This window comes from Fulmarus glacialis, unplaced genomic scaffold, assembly GCF_000690835.1.
Source record: "Fulmarus glacialis isolate BGI_N327 unplaced genomic scaffold, ASM69083v1 scaffold2914, whole genome shotgun sequence".
In the NCBI taxonomy this organism is placed as follows: domain Eukaryota; kingdom Metazoa; phylum Chordata; class Aves; order Procellariiformes; family Procellariidae; genus Fulmarus; species Fulmarus glacialis.
In genome coordinates this window covers 1-21,758 of record NW_009205910.1, presented here as the reverse complement: position 1 = coordinate 21,758, position 21,758 = coordinate 1, and the positions used below count along the sequence as shown (strand labels likewise).

The window sequence follows — 21,758 nt, the reverse complement described above, 5'->3', positions numbered from 1 at the left end:
AAACACGTGAGAAGCATGAAAAACAAAGATACTCAGAAAGATTAAGGAAAAGGCAATCCAGGAGGAATGGAGAAGACATTAGTGAAGACAGATAGGAGATGGAGGGAGCCAGAAACAACAGCCAAAATGGAAATCAGAAGACACAGTTGTAATTATAGTTTTGATCCTCCTACTACATAAGATAGAAACATTTAATTTCCTCACTTTCCCAAGGAAATTTATGTGCAGCATATTAGAGACCCACAAAAAGTAAGCACTCAAGTAATGATCTTTGCTAAGATGTGTGTACACACTCTATGGTATTCCTTTACAGGCTCAAAGGACTCTTTTGCCTATTGATACAAAAAAAAAAAAAAAAAGGGGGGGATTTTATCAATATTCATTAGCCTCTTATTTTGAATATATCTAAACGTATTTGGATTTCAACACCTAGTCAGATGCATAATTAGCCAAATGGCTTCTTCACTTGAACTGAATGTTAATTTCCAGATTTCCGAAGGGATATGCAAACTGCCTTGAAGAATTGATGGGATGACTGTCAGTTGAGTATTTACGTCTTTTTCACAGTATTTAGAAAAACCAATTCCTGAATCAGATCCAGCCTTGCTCCTTCTAGAAAACACAAGCTCAATTTTTGTGAAATTCTCTTTGTCTGGCAAAACTACACAGCGGATATCATTCAAACTGTACGACTGAAGGCTGTCAAATTGTGATCGCTGGCATGAAGCATCCAAAAAGTTAGGTGCAGGATAAAAGACATTATTTTCCCTTAAGAGACCTATATGAGTAGTTGTAAGAACTAGAGATCTATACACAGTCTGCCTAAGACAGTCTATTTTCACTGTGGTATATAGCAGGACGTGAATGTCACCTAATGAAGGTTTAATACTTCCCATATTTTCATGGAGTAAGTAAACCAGATCAGCTAATACAGTTCTGAATCTACAGCACAATCGTACTCCATTTGAACAAACTAAGTCATTTACTTCTGATGTCCAGTCAAGCGAAATCTGCATCAAGTCATCTTTCAAGAGCTGGTGATTTAAATAAACAGCATCACTCACTGTAGAAATCAAAACACTCATTATGTCGCGGCAAATTCTTTGAGTAAAGTGTTTGTTATAGGTAAATATTGTGAGTAAACCCTCTTCAGGAGAACACAGAAGACTAATACTCTGTCCAGCAAAGCCAACTTGAATCTCCTTTATCGTGACGATGGGAACCTCATGAAACATTGCCAAGGGACTCTGGCCGACGTCTTGTTCGACTGACGAAACAACAACATAGAGAACGGAGTTGAACAAAAGCAAGCAAGCAGGTTCTGGATCAGGTTTTTTGCAATTTCCCACAGCGAGCCAATATATACCCTTCAACTCCTCCTTTCTAACACAAATTTGAGGTAAGGCACAGGTCAAAAATTCCAGCACTTTTTCCAGGGAACAGACCTGAAGCTTCAAAAAGACATCAGGAAAATGTACGAATTTCTGTCTTAACACAAGACTGTTTTCCAGCTCTTCATTTGTACAACGGCATGCAAATCCTTCCAAGGGCTTTCTCGCACAAGCATTGGAGATTTCTGTGCTTACACACACCGTGATAGCCTCTTGCACAGAGCATTCAGGCTGAACGACGTTTTCAGTATGAGCTTTGGCATCACCAGTAGAGCGGGACATGTCTTGATTCATATCTGACTTGAATACATTTACTGGCAAGTTTCTTACAAATGGCACATTTTTTATTAATGATACCACTTGTGCACATCTCTCGCTTCTGCCACACAAACTTCTCAACTCCTTAATTTGTTTAGAAACCACCATACTGTTGAACAGCTGACTACCGGTATCTTTGTAAAGGTAGGAAAGCTTACTGAAAAGATATCCCAAACCGTAAGTGTGTTCTGGTCTCACATCAAAACAAGAAGCTATTGACTTAAAAGAAATCAAATCAGAGGCTTTTTGTGTGGGAAGCTGAGAATTACTAGACTGGTCTTCGATTGCTGGGTGCACTGTCTTAAATGGGCTCTTTTCTTCACAAGTTATTATTTCAGAATGCACATTAGACTGAGAAAAGAGAAGGCACGATATGCTGTTAAAACCAGCCTGCTCATTAGCACCCATTAAGGATCCTACAGGAGACAGCTGTTTCAAGTGGGAACAATCAGATTCGGTTCTTGAGCTGTCACAATCCCGAGAAGTCATTATTTTATTGTCAAAATGATTGAAATTTTCAACCCTGCAGAGCGAATAAGCCACGTTATTTAAGTCATGACTTTGTAAAGAAGCAGATAAAACATTCTGATAAGGAACATTCTTACTCTTTAAAGTATTAATATTTTTAGAGTGAATTAAACTACTTTCAATGTCACAACGACAAGCAAAGCTCTCCTGTTCTGAATTACTCCTTTCATTCTCAAATGCCTTCTCTGATGTGAAAGGGGAGGAGATTCTTCCAGAACTGGAAAATAAATCCCACATCTCTGCATATTCCTTCTGTCTTTTATGGTCTCTTACTCCTGCGTTTTCTCCACACAACTCAGAAGCACAATTGCCATCTTTAGACATAAATGGAAAGCCATAATGTGGCTGCCACTGTTGACTTTTCTGTTAAAAATTTCAAAAGAAGAAAATAGAAACGTCTTTATAAAACCTTCTGATTTGAACATTTCTAAAATTGAGGATTGATTTTGATTAGGTTTGCACAATCATTCAAAATTGGTACAATCATTGTACAATCTCTCAAAATTAGAGGGAGAAAATCCAACAGAAGTGATTGAGGTCCGATTCAGGAATGGTTGATCTTCCCAGCCCACCACTGCTTTTCCTTTGCACAGTATCCATTTCACTTGGTTTATGTTTGCTTTACTCAAAAACCACAGGAAAGCCAAAGGGCGATGCAGAAATTTATAAGCCCTTCATTATTTTTCCCACACATGCACAAAAAAGTAATCCTATACTATCCAAGATAGCATAAAAAGTCCAACACAGTTTAAAAATAACACTGTAAAAGTCCAAAAAAAGTCCAAATCAGAAGTGTTGCAGCCCTCCTACTTATTAAGATTTAAATGCATAAAGGTATTTAGGATTTACTCACCAAGACAATTAACTAATTAACCATGGTTCAAGCAAAAGTTAGGCAACGAAATACAGTGGGAGGGGCCTGAAACTCAGTTTAAAAATACATGTATGAATCCTTCATGACATAGGCAAATTTGCCCGATGCTACTTGCTAATGTTATAGACACCCTTACAGTAGTGAGTTCATTGTGAGTCAAAAACATGAAGTGGTATTCTGAATTCAGACAATCTCTCCTCATTAAATGCTTTTATTCTCTAAAAATCAGGAAAAAGATACTGTTTCAAATTATGAATCATGACGAAACAAGGAAGAAACACCCACAATAACACCACACCTTTCAAATAAGGAAAAAGCTATGCCCAATCTGAAAAAAATCACTTTAATTCCAGCTGACAAAATACATTGCTGTCTCTCTTAGTCATTAATCTTGCTGTGAATTTAAAATTCTAATTATGCAGCTAAACATTAAGAAATTTAATTACAGGGCATGCCATAATTTAAGACAACCATTTCATTCTGACAAATTATGACCTACCTCATACTTCAGCTTGCGTTGAACAGTGCCATTATTAAGCCTCTCATTATCCTAAGAACAAAAAAGGTACAGGTGATTATTAAGAAGAGTGCCTGTCTTGTATAAGTTCATTTAAAAGCATTTATAGGAAGAGACATTTTTTTTAATAGCCAAAAATAACTATTTTCTTATTGATATTTATTAAACCACTGGCTTAGAAGTCAATCAACCCAGCCTTTGGATAAATTATATCACCAGTTTTCAAATGAGCATTTGTTTGCAAGTATAAAAAAAAACTACTGTTCTTTTGGTCAGAATTTTATCAATGTATTTTACAGACATAAAATGAAGATTTTTATTTTATCTGCAAGCTTCCTATTGCCATTTGCACACTCTTCCCTGAAAAAAAATGGAATACAACATAAAACAGCCACTGGGAAAAAAAGACGAGCAAAATCCAAAACTGTTATCTCTGATTTACTGCTTACTTTTTCGGTAAACTGAAATTAAGTAAACATAGGAAAACATGAAAACTATTGAACAACAAAACTAAATCAGTGGTTACACATGGTGCATTGAAGGTCAGGATTTCCTACGCATCTCTGCTCACCTTTAAACTTTCTGTAGACCAGGACAGGCTAACATCATTATCCTCAGCTTTATGATGAATGTTCTGGAGCCTTCTCTGCACCTCTTGTTCAATAAAGGCATTTATCCTTCAAGATACAGAAAAGTTAAAAAAATGTATAGTCCTAGATAAAAATCAAGACAGGCTAAAGGGCTCTTTGAAACGCTTATGAACTCTAAGTACTGCACAACTCTTAATTGGCAGGCTTAATGTTAGATGAGTTTTATCCCTCCTTAAGGAACATGGACTTTTGAGCAAGTGTTCGTTTAACAGGCAAAGGTTAACAATTTGTTATCACAATTAGACAGTTTAATGGACCACAGGTTAAGCCACTGCTATGCGTACAGCTCTACATACAAGTGGCACTGAGGGTAAGAGAGATGAAGAAGAAATAGAAGGCTGGGGTTGCATCTTTAGTTACTTAATGGTTTGCTTTTATCACTTTTGCAATATCGGCAACTTGGGCTAACAAAGGTTTGGTCTTCAAACAGAAGGAATGTTCCAAGAGTTGATACTAACAACTGCACGTATAAGTCTAAAAAGAACAGAGAGGAAATAGATTTTAAGTGATACCAGGCAGCTGCCCTATTAAAAAAGGTGTAATATCATTTACAATATCATTTACTTTGTTGCTTTAAGTGTATATAAAACAATACCATATAGACAAGTAACTGTAAACATAAAAACAATTTAAATACATTTACAGTTTCACAAACCTCTATTCTAAAACAAACTGCACAGGAGCAACAGATCACCCTGTTGGCTTTTTAAAGTAAAATACAGCAAATTACTTGCAGGCTAGTCTTTAAGTACAATTACAGTATTTAATTACAGTCCAACTCTGGCAGAACGATCTTTCAAAATATTTCTTTTCTAAAGCTGTTGTTTGCATTCATATCAAAATACTGCAGAAATGCAGGTTACCTACCTATCATCAACTACCGGAGCAGCGGGTGGCTGTGGCTTTGTTGGGCTGGTAGGGGAAGCGGTATGGGAGAGTCTCTCTTCTAATGTTCCATGATTTCCTTTCTGACCACCATCACCCTCGTATATTTTTTGCTTCAGCTGCTGAATTTCCTGGTCCAGGCTATAAAGAGATCTTAAAATGTAATTCGTTTTGGTTTAGAGTTGATTCCCACAGTTCCTACGGGAAGTACCGTACTTACACTGGGATACATGTATGTAAGATTGTAGGTATTAATATTTATGAATATATAAAAGTCATAATTGTTCTTTAAGCATATTTAGATAGGAAAATAGAGGCAGCTCAAAAACACATTACAACAGCAGTATTAAGCTAAATAAAACAGCTTCAATAACTTCCAATGCAAAAGGTATCTAACTCAGCACCTTAAATATTAATTCATAAGACTTAACCTATCTATTAGAATCACTTGAATAAACTTTCCTCATTACAGAACTCTATCAATGACCTCAGTTATTAGCTCCCAGTGTGAAGTAAATGAATAAATGTGGGGAAAAAAAGTAAAAACTCAAAATACAGCACTGATCCAAAAAACCCAAAGACAACCTAAAACATATCTATGGCAAAACATATCTATAATAAAATCTTTAAATTATGTACTATACGTATAAATCTTATTTTCCAGTTATTCCTTCTGCCTGTATATACATTTTTGAAAATTTACTTACAAAATAAAACATCTACTATTTATTTTGTATATACCTAATAAATCACCTTTTGAAATTGAAACCTCCTCACTTTCTTTAACAAATAAATTTCATACCAGCCAGATTTATGCACAGAATAAAATATGTAAAATTGGATACCGCATTTTTGACTGAAAATGCCTGAGGCATCTAGTATAAAATAAGAAGCACATCTTGCAATATTTATCACTTAGTCAAATTAAACTATATTATAACAAAGTAATCTGCAGAACACACTTTTCACTTGTAATGTAGCTGAGATTAGATTAGTAACACAGTAATAATCTTTCTCATTTCCATTACAACTTTTGTCTCTAAAGGTAATTGTTTTTCTAGAGGTTACTTGAAAATTAAAGAATAAAAGAAAAGAAGTTCCTGCAAAAGCAGGGGAAACTATGCAAAGTTGGGATTCTACCTCTTATCCCACAATTGCATATATCTAAATTGAAGTACAACGCCACAACTACTTTACTCCATCCTGGAGGTTAAAACAGGAAAAGAGATGACGAATGCTGAGGCTTAGGCTGGAGTAAAGCAGGCTGAATTGTTACTTCATTTTTAGAATACTTTTTGCAGCACTGCCAGAAGCCATCTGTTTCTTTTGATTAGCAGCAAAACAATCTTGCATCCTGAGGGAAAGTGGATGGGAGATGGCTGATGGATATAGAGAGTGTTTGCATCTATGGAAAATCAATTTAACCACAAAAATCAGAATTACACTAAAGGAACAAAGCTTATCTCTTGATTTGTAAACATCCTACTAACAGAAGATACCACTTCCTATAGCTATCCAGCTGTGTGATGCATCCACCAGTAAGTACACTAAACTGCACCTTGCCACTTGTGAGCGATACATCCCATTGTCACAAAGACGACTCTAAAGCCGCTTTATGTTCATTCTATTGCCACAAACCTCCTCCAGAAAGGACAAAACGCGTATGCATTATTCCAGTACAAGTTAACTTCAAATTATTGTTTTGAGGGTCATCCCTGTAGGTGAAAGAATTTGAGCTAACATATTCAAACTGGGAAAAAAAAACATTTTATCCAGTTACGATGGACTTCAGCTCATAGAGCATTTCAAATGAACATTGCATTTAAACATTTTCAGAGAGTTAACACTGATCTGAACCAGAGCACATCATCACATAATGGTATCTAGATAAACAATAGCATACATGTATAATTCATATGCTTACTATGGCGCCCAAGACATCGTGTACTGTGAAGAGTAAACTCAAACACAAATGCCATAAGTAGCCTGGAACATTTAACATACTATCATGTATATTAAGATCTTCTTCTGCCTCAACATTCATAAAAACATTCTGACTTGAATTATTCACGCCACTGGGCAAATCACTGAAAGACTTCAAAATTTTATTTAGTTTGTGCAAGAGAACTTTAAAGTAAAAAAGAAAAAAAGAAAAAAAAGAAAAAAAAGGGACCTTTTCACTTCCTCGGTGTCTTTTCCAAACCTCAGTCTCGTAGCTGACAACATATTTTTTTCACTTATCACACAACCCAGCAATCTCTTGAGGGCTGTCTATTTTTGTGGAACCTCCAGTTGTTTATAGCTGACTTTAGTCAAGCGAGATGCTTAGTGTAGAAAACGAGATTTTATGTTCAAGACAATTATGAAAATTAAGGGCAATATCCCCAACAAAATGATAAATCAGGATTGAAAATGCTTAACTAAAATCCACCAATGTAGCTCTAAACGTTGAAAAAGTGACTTCTACACAGGGTATAGAAAGGAACTATTCTCTTCTAGTAATGGTTTAAAAGGAAAAGGATACAGAAGAGCTCTTCAATTTGGCTACAGCCGAGTTTCTTTTTTTAGGTGGTTTTTCTAATCAAGCATCTGTTTGAAGGGCTTATGAAAGAAGAGTCATATAATTAGCGGAATATTAAAAAAACAAATGACAAATGCTACCTCAAGAAAAAACACTTCATTGTTTCACCAATGATCACAGGTTTTAAAGCTCTAGTATTAGCAAATCAGACAACACATCTAAAAAAGGCAATTCCGCCCTTTTTCCATACTGCATGGACTAAATGCATTAATCCCAGTGGATTTTGGCTCAGGCCAAAAATAAAACAAAACATTTCTTCCCCTTCTTTCACATAGAAAGATCCTTTCTTACCTGAATCACTTTTCTCTGAGCCTCCCATAGTTAGGCTGGATGTTATGCTACCAGATATCATGTGTACATTGCTTCTGTACCTAAAAGGGTTTGTCAGCACATAGGGCTGTATGAAAGCCTCTGTATATTTTCCAATAAGCTTACAAACCACCATCAAATTTTACATGGATATATGGCTATTCTATTTTATTTAGCCCTGAAACCAACCACAAAAAATTAAATATTACACCTGTTTACTTTGAATACCAGAAGTGTTCAGTACATCATCAGCTGAGAGAGACAGTTGGCAGTCTACTGGTAACTATCAGTCTCCAAATCTTGAACAAACATTTAGCTTGTTACTAATAAAAGAAACAGAATGTTACATACTAATATTTTAAGAGAAAAAAGTTGTTAGACGGTACGTGTTTTTGTAAGGGCAGAACATAAGGTTGGCTGAGCTTTCTAAATAGGTAAAACCATTTATTTAAGCACTGTGATGGCTAATGCAAATACTTATCCCATCCTCAGCATTATAGTATCTGAACACAACAGAAATTTATGAGTGAGCAAGAATCTTTTAAAAAGCAATGCAGAGTTTCAATTCTGGGTAAACTACTTGAAACTCATCAAGAAACTCAAATACTGGGACACAGAACAAGTCGCTCTCGCAACATCTGAGGCATAAAATGATCCGCTTCTTGAGGATGGGTTCTAGTAAATGAAAGCCACCACAACACCTACCGTTCTCGGTCTTGTTCGAGGGCTTTCTGCTCAGCTTCTAGACTAGCCTGCAGACCTGCCTGTTCACTGCAGCTGTTGTTCAAGGTGGCAAGCTTCTGTTTCTGCTCTTCAATTTCCAAGTCTATCGTCGAACGACGTTGCAAAGCAGAGTGTCTCCTTTCTAACTTAGCAACAGCTTGCTCCAGCGCCTCTCTCTGCTGTTTTTCCCTTGATTCAAGGATTTCTTTTTCCTTTTTCCGAACCTTTTCTTCCTGACGAGCTACATTGGCTGTAAATTCAAAGGTTTCTTGAAGCTGCTGCAGCTGACTTGTGCTAGCTTTATACTGGGCAAGCTGCTCTTCTTTTTCTTCTATTTCTTTCTCTATTTGATAGAGAGTATTATCCAACCCTAACAAGCCCCTATCAAGGATTTCAGAAGCTCTTTGTTTTTCTTCCAGCAGAGCTGGCAAATGATTACTCTTCAGGTACTCAAGCTGGCGTACTTTAGATTGGAGCCTGTACTCCGCTGGCTTTATCTTGTCAACTTCTTCAGCCTTGAGTACGGCATCCAGAAAGTTTTCATCATCTCTCTTGAGATTTAAATGTTCTTCATGTGCAAATTTTAAGTGTTCCAGAGCTCTTTTTTCATCTGCAATTTCCTTTTCTAGGTGATCCATTTGTTGAACTAAATCTTTCTCCAAAATAGTCAACTGTTCCAATTGTTTCCTTTTAAACTCTATGAAATCATGCTGTGCTTTTTCTAACTCTTCACGGTTTTCATCACCTTCAGATCGGGCTTCCTTGACTTTCAAAAGAGATTCTCTAATATCTTCAAGATCTCTTTTCTCTTCTTCAACTCTTTGTACATCCCCCCTCTTCAGGAGCTCTATCATGACCTGCTTCTCTCGAAGCTGTTCTTCTAGATGAGCCACCAGCATCACCTGCTCCCTTTCTTGTTCTTCAAGTCTCTTTTTTTCTGATTCCAGCTTAACATACTGTTCATCTTTTTCCTTTTTAAGTTTTTCCAGTTCACGGAAAATCTGCATTTTCTCTGCTTTTTCATTATGATTAAGTTCTTGTAGTCGCTGCAACTCCTCTTTGACCCGGGAAAAAATTTCTTCCTGCTGCTTTTTCTTTTGAAGCTCTATCTCCTGTTGTTCCCGTAATCTCTCCTCTTCAAATTTTTCTTTTTCGGCCAGCAAATCCTTTAACCTGCTCTCAATGTGAACACTTCTCCGTTTCAGGCTCTCCTCCTGTTTTCGAATTTGCAGCTGTACTATTTCTGTCTCTTTGCGCTGTGACTCTACTTCTTGCTGCATTCTTACAAGTTCTGCTTTGTCAGATCTTTGTTTTTCTTCCATCTCTTCTATTTGTTTCCTACAGTAGAACATTTACATGCAATATTTAAAACTTTTCTTTTTTTCCAAAAGACAACATATCCCACAGAAGTTAAAAAGGTTTGGACAAGGATTTTGCAGTATATATAACGGTTTCTTTTTTTAATAGTTTTGTTTTGCCACAGGTTAAGATCTTACATTGCTTGGAAGTGACTCAATGCATGAGACAAATGGTAAAGAGATTCATATAGTCTATTTCAACATAAAAAGTTGTGGATACATGATGTTATAGGAAGACATGTTACATGGCACTTATGTTAATAGAAAATTAGACTGTATTAGTTCTGTCAAATCCAATAAAATTATTGACAGAACACATTCATGCACACAGTGAAGAGTAAATATATATTTTTTCATATACATACATTCTCATATACACAAACTTGTATAAAAAGACTTGATTAGAAATTTGCCTCACCAAATTTAAGTCACAGATGAATTAAAAGAAATGTCTTCTCTTCAGGTGAACCCAACTGAATTATTGATAAACAGGATTATAAGATTAGGAAGAGAGAAATTACTTTAAGACAAATTATTATGTCCAATGCAATCTCTCTTTTAAAGGTTCTAGTGCATTCCAAATGAGGACAGACTGAGACTTGAAGGTCACCGTTATCCCCATAATACAATCGCCTGAATACACGTGGAGACAACCTGCAAGTCGGTTGGTTATTTTGCGAGAAGTTAAAGTCAGATAAATTAAAGCACAAGCAAAGCAACTTCAGAGCAATCTGAATTAAAATCCTATCTACATAACAAAGAGGATAAATATCAGTGATTGTGTTGCATCATTTTCTGGAGAACATCTTCTAGTGCTTCAGAGTTTCAGGGTTTTTCTGAGTTTACTTAACTTAGTCCAACTATATAAACAGCTCTTTCAAAACACAGCAAGCAGTCTAAAGCTGAGATGGCAGAAAGCGTCTTTCAGCTTATGAATCTCATCAATGCTGCGATCTGCAACAAGGTGAGAGCTATTACTTCTAAAAAAATCTTGGCAGGTATGATGAGCCAGAACAGCCAGCTCAGATTGGCAGCTGACAACAACACTTTCTTTTGTACTTCAAACTGATTTTGAAATAATGTTCTGATTAAGTATGATTGGTATGCCCATACCAGCACTACAGTTTTATTTAAGATAAGCAGAGTTTATATTAGTTTTTCCAATCAAGATTCAATCCAAAGGCAACTAAACCATAAAAAAAAGATCTGAATAAAGAACGTAATTTGCCATCTTTTAAAATCATACCACGAAAATTAAGAGTAATATGTTACATTTATATAACCTACTCTCCTCATACCTTTGTGTTTGGTATTTTCTTTGCTAAAGGTCACAATTAGCTACAATTCAGCATGTCTATCCGTTACTAATCAATAAGAATGAACAGTTCAAGAAAATAACCAAATTCTTCATAGAAGACAAACCAAAATCGAATTATTTATATCAGGATCCTCTGCTTGCTGAGTAACACCGTGATTCCAAATTAATTATTTAAATGAGTCTACAACATGTATATAAATACACACACACACGTAAAGACCACAGAGAATGTTACCTTTTACTTTCTAATTTTTCAAGCTCCTCTCTTTGTTGTCTCTCGAATTCTAGCCTGATTTTAGAAAAAGAACACAGTAAAAAGGTTATTATTTCCTGAGTATCACAAAAAATAGGAAGATATGATGCAATTCAGTGTCTGTTTAGAAGATTATAACAATGGTACAAATCAAGAGTTTTATCAAACTACTTTCTACAATAACAGAAAATATTTCCTTCATTAGGATTACGAATTAGATATCATGCTGTCTGACACAAATACAAACAGAAAAGTAAATGAATTTCTGGGGGGGGAAAAGAACTATTTAAAAAGTAAAGTTAAACAAGACAGATGAATGATTAGCATAGCCTCTGCAAGTTAACTACATGCGAACATGGCAATCAATACGTAGAAATTGAATTGCTCTACCTTAGACAGATCGGTCCTTTTACAGGGAAAAGACTGCCATGGGAGGCAGGGGGAAACAGAGCGATCAATTAAGAAAGGAATTGATAGAAAAAACATATTAGCGGTACAGAATATTATAATGTCAACAACAGTTTGTTTTATTAGAGGTTAAATTGGTTAGATTCATAGAACATTCGCCACATTACAACTCAAAAGTAAAATTTAAATAATTATTCTTTCTAAACGCATTTTTCAAATGCCAATGATAGTTAAATCGATGCTCCTCTTCCCATGGTTTATTAACTTGTCCACTTCTGAGAAGGGAAATAGCTTCGAAACTATTCTACGGCATGCCTGTAGTTCTTCCTTTTCCTCCCGAGAAAAAGAAAGGGGGGGGGGGGGGATCAAACATTACTATGATGTAATCAGTGGAGTTGAAAAACCTCAAATTCCTGCGAACTGCAACATTCAAGAACAGAACACAATTCAAACACATTTATCCAAAATATTTTGAGATTTTAATTTATTTAGTTTGATAAGGTTCTGAAAAATTATGGGAGAGTATTATATGTCATTTTTAATATCAGCTCTTATTACAGTTGTACAGAAGTCCTTCTCTTAATTTCCTTTGAAAGATTTATGGTTTTTTTAAGGAAATTTTTCAAAATAAATATTAAAAAAAGCATAGAGAACCTATATATGGACTGAAATATTCAACCAAATACACAAATATCCAGGTATTTCAGGCGTGCTACAGTTGAAGGAGTTTGCAGGTTAGTGAGACAGTCCATAAACACTGAAAAAACGCAAGACTGCACCACAAGTTAACTTCAAGCATTCGACGAACTGCAGTTTAAGATGTCATGACCACAATTACATAGACAGGTTTTTTAAAAATACGGTATTTTTAACGTTTCTTTCTAAAAATCATACAAATGCTTACAACAAAAATGAATTGCCCTTGGAAACATGAAAAAAATACACCAATAATCTAATGTTTATAAAGCAATTTAAATAAACTTTGATTCCTACATGCTTAAGAAGCATCTTTCTAACTGCTGCAATACTGGAGAAAGACTAGTTTAATTAATTCCGTTTTACCCTATTTCTCACAAATTCATTTTTAAAAATACCTTCTACAATGCCTAAGAGATTAGCAAATACAGATTTTTACACACAACTCACAACATCTGGAGCCTTCATGTAAATGTCTCACCAAGAGCCCCTTCACATTTGCATTAAGACTGTCTAGGATGGGCACTTCTGGGCACTATCTCAACATTACGGCACACGGACGGTTGACAACAACTTAGTATTTTTAATCTTATCGTAATTTCTGTAGCAGCAATGCAAAATCCACAAAGTTATGCAAAGAGAACAAAAAGCAATCTTAAGGGACCTTCAGAGAGCAACAGCTTAATTTAATGGTTACCATGCACTTTTTTTTACCCTTTTATTTTTTTTTAAGCTATACCTCAAAAGCCCTCGCTTTGGCTACAGTCTACCTCTGGAATTCATAGCTGTTAGTTATCACTTCTTACCTAGGGCTTGGCTGACAAATGCCACGATATTCATCATTACTTCAGTCCAAAATAATATAGACCCTAGGGAATATAGCTCTGGTCTGTGGAAATGCAGATGTCCGTTGGGCGCTGTCAGATGTAGACCATCTTTGCTTAGACAGCTGGCAAAGATGATTTACAAGTATTCCCATGCTTGGATAAGCCGTAATGAAGTAAAATGTTTCGGATCAGCTAACATAATGTGCAAAATCCAGACCAAAAATCTTTTGATATTTTCACTGTCCTATAAAACACATAATTTGGCAAACATATTTTATATACGCATAAAAATGGTAACTAGCTTTTGATTGAGATCTGATACAAGAAAATGAGCCATCATAGCAATCATTCTGATATAAAAACAGGCCAGTGGTGAAAACCCTGTAATTTTTTCTTTGAGGAAGTATCTCTAATACCTTCAACATTGGTGTCAAAACAATCGGTTTTACCTTACATTAAAATGAAGCTGGTGGTGCTCAAAAGGTTGTTCAGGAAGGAGGAATGAACTATGCAGAAGTGATTCTTTCTTCAGTGAAAATGGCTATTTCCCAAAGCCAAACATGGATTATCATCAACACCCCAATCAACAGTTTCCAAACGCTACACCTAGCTGTTTTAAAAATGCACATTTAATGCATTTTAGACAAGGAAATACTCCTATGAAGAGAAGGGCTAACGCAGCCTGGTCATTTGCTGCTACGTAGATTCAGTGGTGCCTAAGAAGGTCTGAGCTCCACCAAGGGCTCTCCTACCACGGGGTTATTCCCAGTGCCTCTATTCTTTATCAAAGGTGCTCACGCTGCAGCCTTTATTTCCGCAGGGGTAATAATGATGCCTGTCTTCCTTAGCTGGCTGCCTATTTTCTCAACGTATTTAGGAATTCACCACTTCAGACCATTACCTCAGCAGTATTTGCTTCAAACTGGTTATGAGTTCAAAGTTATTTCAGGACAGAAGAGAATCTAGGGAGGCAGGACAGGCTGTCAATGATTGCAGAAACTTTGTTTCTTTAAGAAGCTAGTCAAAAAAAATCTCAGCATCACCAAAAAGATCACTGGCTATAACAAATCACTCCCAGTTTTACAAAGCACAGATGCAAGACTGATGTTTTCCAGTTTAGTCTATCCATAATAAAAACCTTTTTCACATAACCTCTACTCCCTTTATTAATGTGAGCACTACTGTGAATAGAAAAAAAATATTAGCTTGAAATTAAAAAGAAAGAAACATACGGATATTAACGACTAGAATCCACTCTTTCTTCTTTTGTAGATCTACCACAAAGGAACTTAATCAGTGTTGAATTACATAGTCACCATTTTCCTGGAAAACGTGGCATATCTAGTGATAAGAGCAGTGTAGATAAGCTGCAGAGAAAGGAAGTCAGTTCTACCCGCGCAGTACTACAATAGCTTAATTTACACAGCACAAAAGTGCGATCTGGTACTACATCTATTAGGAAAGACTAAGTACTGGCAGGACTACAAAGATGTTACAATGCCGCTCAGTAGCCCAATTTATGAGAATAATTTAAAAAAAAAAAAAACAAAACAAAAAACCCCACGCCAGATCCATGACAAGACCAAGGTTTCTCATGAGTGGTTTTAGAGTTACAGTATAATGTAGCTCACAAAAGGGCAACAAATGAAATCTTCAGCATAAATCTATGTGCAAAATTCTATTTTATGCAAAGCTTATTATCTGAAGCAGTGTTGCATGACACCAGATTACAGACAAAGACTGGGAACAAGCAGAACAAAGAATTTAGCATGTTAAGCCAAAATTTTATGCAACTATCTCCACATATGGGAAATCAACAGCCAAACAAAAAAACACACAAAGACCACCCATCTGAAAACACAATTAAAGATAACACTGATTTTCACACGGGAAAGATACAGATACAATAAGCAACACCCATCATTCATCTGCTTTCACAACAACTGAAAGTAATACCCCACAGGCTCTACTGCCATTGATTGCTAAAGATGTTAGATCTTACAAGCTGTTTATTGCAACCTACAGAAGTTGCAAATTTAGCTGCCAGCCTTTAGGTTATCAATGCTGAAACGGGAAGAAAAGGTGGTCTTGAAAGTGCTAAATTAACAATACGCAGAATGCTAGTCACCTACAGAAGTCACACAAATAAAACCAGAAGGCCAGCTACTGAATCTAGATCTACACTGCTGGTGGGCAGTACACCAATATATTATGACAAACGGATACTACAATCTATTGTAATAAAGGGTCATACCAAAGGACCACATCCTACATTGTTCCCGATAAAAAAAAAAATCCAAACCAAATTTAGTATAGGATATTCTTCTCCATTTGCACTTTTGCAGGAAGCAAGATGCTCGCCCCCACCTAATGCCTTGGGTACAATTACCCTGCCTTTGATACCCAGAGATCAGATTTACTGAATGTTTTACCCAGGCTGAACACAGTCACCACTCAGAAGAATAACCGCTGCAGCACTGCACTTGCTAAGCAGCAGTCCCAGCTGGAAGTACAGAGCTCAAGCATTCTGCAAGCCGTCTAACTCTTACAAAAACGATGCCATTGGCTTTGAATTATTACTAAGGCCTAAATGTTTGGGGTCTGCTTTATTCAAAACAGATTCTTCTCTTTAACTTGCATTTACCCCAGCCATCCGTTCCCCTCAAAGTAACACTTTCTGCAGAATTACATCTTTGGGACAAGCTCACCACATGATCAGAAAAACCCCAATGCTATCACAAAGGAGGAGATGGAAAGAAAACAGTGTTAGTATCAACATAAATTTAAAATTGTCATGGAACCCCAGCCTAAGCTAAAAAGCTCGTGTTGCCAAATTGCTGTCCATAAAGATGCATCAATTATGGAAGATGTTTTCTTCTACTGATTTGTAAGACCAGGGCTCAGTTAAACTGCAGTGCAAACTTCAGAGCCCACCTTCTCTTTGCAGCAGTCATAAAAGCAATAAAAACAGCCATATTTGAGGTTATTTGGTTTGGGTTGGGTTTTTTTGTTTGGTTTTCTGTTTTTGTTTTTTAAAGTCGCTGATCTATTAGGATGACACCCGCCTCTGCACCCGCCTCTGCCAATGTGTATTATTAGGTATGTCAGCTATTGTTTTAAACATAGTTAAAGCATCTAAAGACAGGGTTAGAGTTTAAATTATGAATATGCAACCACGAGCTTCCTGGCTTAGAAAAACATACGTACATAACAGTGACTATGGAACCACCTCAGATAGGTTTTATTGCTCACAAACAAGCGGCAGTCATGCAGACCTGCATTCCTCCTGTAATGTGAGCCTTAAGCATAATCCTTTCTTCTGTTTACAAATTAAGCAGGACAGAATATCTATTCCTGCAAGCCAGTTCACAAAGATTAATTGAATGCAGACTAGCAGGAGAATATCAATAATTAACCCTCTGCTCATAGTTTATAGTCTAATAAAACACAGGCATGAAAGTGTTCAGGAATATGAAGAGTATTTCACCTCATCTTATCCTCAATTTCAACAGCAACAGCGCTCTCATAATCACACCCAAGAAAGGAAAATAAAAGTTACAAGAAGTGTTAGACGGGAAAAAATGGTAGTGTTTCTAAAAATTGCTGCATACATTGATAACATAATTACATTATTCATACTGTTTGATTTCCAGGAAAGCAAGGCAAGATGTTTGAAGAACTGATAAGGAAAAAAGAAGCTATATTCCACAAAATATTTTAGGGGAAAAAGAAGAATTTGCTGCAATCTACTTCATCATAGAGACAATCAAATAACACTTGAGACTTTTTCTTTTTGTTTTTGTTTTTCCCATAAGGGTCACAGGAAAACTCCTCTCTGTGAGACACAATTTGGCATTATCTGAAGACAGTATGAACTCCTTGGGCAGGGAATCATTCTTGAGCCTACCTTCAACTGGGCCTTGCCCATGTTATTATATTTTGCTGCAAATCTGGAAGACTAAAAGTGAGGCAATGCTGAAACAATCTGTCCTACTCTATGCTGACTGCAAAGTCAAGGTCAGTACTGTGCACTATAATGCAATTATTCATAACAGTATTGTAACAGAGTAACATTATTAGTCAGGGAAAAGCCCACAGTAGCTGATCAATACCCAGAGGTAACAAAGAACAGCCAGGAACTTTCCCCAGCCCACAGAAAATACAATACTAGCAACTGTGACTAGAAATTTTCAGATCAAACTATTAGAAAAGCTCAAGAAAAATATACATATACTTTCTTGACCTTCTCTTTCATCTCTGAAAAAAGATGTAATTTATGAGCAACTAGCTCACTATCTTGAGATCTCTGTAGGTAGCTCAGTAGCACAAGAGTAACAGTCACATTTGAAGCAATGTTATTACACATATTCACTGTATTTAAGACATTGTTTAACTTGAAGTTATTATCATCTGTCCAATCTCCCCAAGTTCTAATGGATAAACAGCAACCCCACAGTAAAATCTGGGAATAAAGCTGCATTACCCAAGCCTGTAATTCAGTTTACGGCCAATTTTTCAAAAGCACATAGGTGGTTAAAGTGCCTCGTCTCACACTCAATTCAAAACACAGGCACTAGCTATTGGGGGGAAAAAAAAAAAATCAGAACAAAACACTGTCAATTCTCTGTAAGTCATTTTAAGAACACTGGTAAAAACATTAAAAACAGCTTCTCTACAATAAGCACTTTATGTCATTGTAACTGTATAATAAAACTGTTTTCCACATCCTAACTTGGCCACCTACTAGGAGGTATATAGGTGAGAACATCAGACATTCATTTCCCAGCCTTTTTATGCTTGTATTGGTATCATATGAACTCAAAAAACCTTAATTTTCACTTTACAATGCATTTTTCTCAGGAAAAATAGTTAACTTGTAATTCTGAAGAAAACATAAACGTAAAATTTGCCATGTCATTATTGTGCTGAACTGCCTTGGTTATAATGCAAATATTGTCTCCCAAACTCCAGGTACCACAACTTTCTTTGTGTTAGATCTATCAGTGTGGCTATTTGCTGGTGCAATTACTCTTCTTGCATTTAAGTAGAGAAATCCCACTTAAAAGCAAGTTTTAAGCAGGATGGAAAGTTTCTCAGTGTCCCTTCACCCCATTTTCTAGCATGGACTAGTTCAAATAACATTTCTGCAAAGTTCTGGCTTCATTCAGAAGCCCATTATTTAACAAGCATGTACTATTAACCTGAGAACAAAATATTTCTATTACTGCCATTTGGAACATTCAAACCACTAAAATGAAGAATGGTTGCAACTTTAATAACCGCATTTTAGAATATACTCACCCTGGATTATAAAGCATAACCGCTGACAGGTTCTCACAAGATTTTGAAAGATCTGTCATAGACAAGCTGAAGGAAGACAGCAGTCCACTCTAACAACAGACCATAAAATAAATATATTAGGCGAACACTGACATGCTTGGAAACTCTTACTTTGTTTGATGAAATATTAACTAATGTATGTGAAGCAAATAAAAAAAAGTATTCTACAACAATCGACTTACGTCTATATTAATAAGAAAATTGTGAAAAGGTTTAAATTTCCCCAAACACTGATTTAATCTCACCTTTCTTTTTTCCCTTAGCTTAGCAGCTTCTTTGGGGTGGTTAAAGCGAAACATATTGGTTCTTCCAAGTAATATAACAGCACCTGATGAGAAAAACACACACCATTCACTGACAACATACTGTACCTGAAAATGCCAAGTAATTTTTCAGACACACAATATGTAAGCAAAGACTTCCATTAACCAAGAACAAAATGAAAAAGCATTTTGACAATTCAAGTGTATAACGATGCATAGTCAGAGCTACGTTAACTGATGTACACAGTTTATTCCTTCCTCTTCCTACCTAAAAAAAAAAAAAAACAAACCCACACATGTTCACGCACACAAAGGTCAATCATGTTCACACAGTTCAGTTAAAGAATAAATATAGGTAGACGCAGCAGTGGAAGCAGCTGCCCCAATTTGATCTATAAACAGTGCTACTTTGGAAGCCACCAGTAGGTACCAGATACAATGGGAACATCCATAAATGTGACCAAGAACAAACTTGTCCATCCACTACTGATCGCAGTCAGGTTTGAATCCACGTACACAGAAAGCTCCAGATATCCGTAATTTATACTCTCACTTACCTTTTTCTTCTCTATGTGGAACAACACTGAAGTTTATCATCACTCAAAATGGGATTATTATACTTTTATACCCAATAGCTATTTTCTGAGGGAAGAACCTTGAATAATTCATATTGCTCAATGCACATCCATTACCGTATTTAATCGGTTAACATACAGGTCACAAATAATGAGATTCTGGGCAATTCATATCATATTTTAAAGACAATGGCACCAAGATTAATACATTTCTACTAAGAAGTATATTGTCAGTGATGTCTCACTACTGTCATAACATGGAAGTCTTCCAAGTTAACCACCACTGAATCAAGCATTTCTCTGTTGGTGGGTATGAGGTATTTTTAAAGAGAGAAAGGACTCCATTACACTCACAGTATGAAAAAACTGCACTTAGACTGTTCACTACAAACAAATTCTTACCATCTGAGAATGAAATGCTGTCCTTAAAAAGGAATGCTCCTCTTAAAATTAGCTTAATTAGGAATATCAACCCAAATAAGGTCATCCAGTCTTGGCAAATAAACGGCAAAAAGCACTATAGTCACAACATCATTTCTTGCTGTATATACAACACCTCAATTTTGGACGACATGAACAGTTTACCTCAGTCTAATCTTAAAAAGAATTACCTTTCATAAATCTGTACACAGGTTTCTATTGCAAAGTGATTTTGATACCACCTCTAATTTATATGATGACCTTTCCTTCCAGAAGTGCACTGGGCATAATTTTATGTAAGCATATTAAAAGGGATCCCTGACGGTCATGACTGCTGTAGCGAAAGGGCTAAAACTGTTTTTAGTCTACCACTGCTTCATATGCTCACAGTTGTCCCAAACATTTATCTGTTCCACTCTTGCTGGCTGCCTGGAGGGGGATTTTATGACAGTGAGGACTTCTATGAAATTCCTTCAGTTACTTTCAAATGAAGGTAAAAATAATTAATTGTAAACATTTTTTACCACTTTACTAGGTGGAAGCAACTTAAATTAATTAATTAAAATTTCGGAATGAATACAGTTATAGATATCTGTTCCTAACTTCATGAATTTAAAAGAAAACAGGTGAGAGAGGCTTAACAGCAAGCACATGACAGTCAAACCCAGATGACGGATCATATGAACAACTCCTAGGTTTCTCTTTTAGTAGTTCTCTGAATCCTATGATCACTTTTGTATTATTCTATTATTAAGGAAAAACTCTACAATCTTAATGCCCACTTGACAGAACTTAGATAAGCATCAGCATCAAAGTCTCTTTAGGAAAAAAAGTCTGGACAAAACCGTGCAGTCAAATATTTCCTAAGCACCAGGTTCGACTGTCAGCTGTTGTATAATGCTGCTCTTCATCAGAATGCAAGTATGCAAAGTGCAGTGTAAATGTCGTCATGGAAACATAACTGGATTTGCTATGGGGTTTGCTTTCCATTTATTTACTGTAAGCAACACTTCTCATTCTCCTTGAATGTTAAATGGCAAAGAAAAAAGGTTTGTCAAATACAGTGATAGTACTAAGAACAACAACAACAAAAACTAAGCAAAAAAGTCTTTATCATTTGTGAAGCTCTGATCTCGCAATTTAACTGGGTGACTCCAAGACATAAGTGACCAGAGAGCATGGGGAGGGGCGGGGGATGGGAAAGGGGGGAACAATATATATAGATATAGATATGTATCTAAGAAAAATGCCTGTTGAATGTCATCAAGCATCTCTGATCTACACAGAGCAATCTTTCAGAACTATGCAAACAAACATATCGATAATTAAGATCTTACCAACTTCTAAAAGTCACCTTTTTTATTTTTAAAAGTTTTGGTTTTTATTAACAAACTATAAAGAAAAACAAGGTGTGGGAGGTTAACTACAGAAGAGTTGGCAGTTTGGCCTAAAAACTGGAAAACTTGGTTTCAGTTGAGGATAAATTTAGAATCATAGAATAATTTACGTTGGAAAAGACCTTTA

General features: G+C 36.1%; 1 protein-coding gene across 1 annotated transcript in view; it reads right to left on the bottom strand.

Annotated features, from left to right (window-relative positions):
• The window catches only part of KIF16B (kinesin family member 16B), a 68,866-nt gene extending 49,030 nt beyond the window's left edge, over positions 1–19,836 (bottom strand). The window contains exons 1-9 of the mRNA XM_009575551.1: positions 19,797–19,836; positions 19,222–19,304; positions 18,938–19,026; positions 12,096–12,128; positions 11,688–11,741; positions 8,759–10,114; positions 5,146–5,304; positions 4,200–4,305; positions 3,611–3,661 (exon numbers count right to left, since the gene is read on the bottom strand). Coding sequence (XP_009573846.1) covers positions 3,611–3,661; positions 4,200–4,305; positions 5,146–5,304; positions 8,759–10,114; positions 11,688–11,741; positions 12,096–12,128; positions 18,938–19,026; positions 19,222–19,304; positions 19,797–19,836 — 1,971 coding nt within the window. The remainder of the gene's footprint in view (positions 1–3,610; positions 3,662–4,199; positions 4,306–5,145; positions 5,305–8,758; positions 10,115–11,687; positions 11,742–12,095; positions 12,129–18,937; positions 19,027–19,221; positions 19,305–19,796) is intronic.
• Between the last annotated feature and the right edge of the window lie 1,922 nt (positions 19,837–21,758).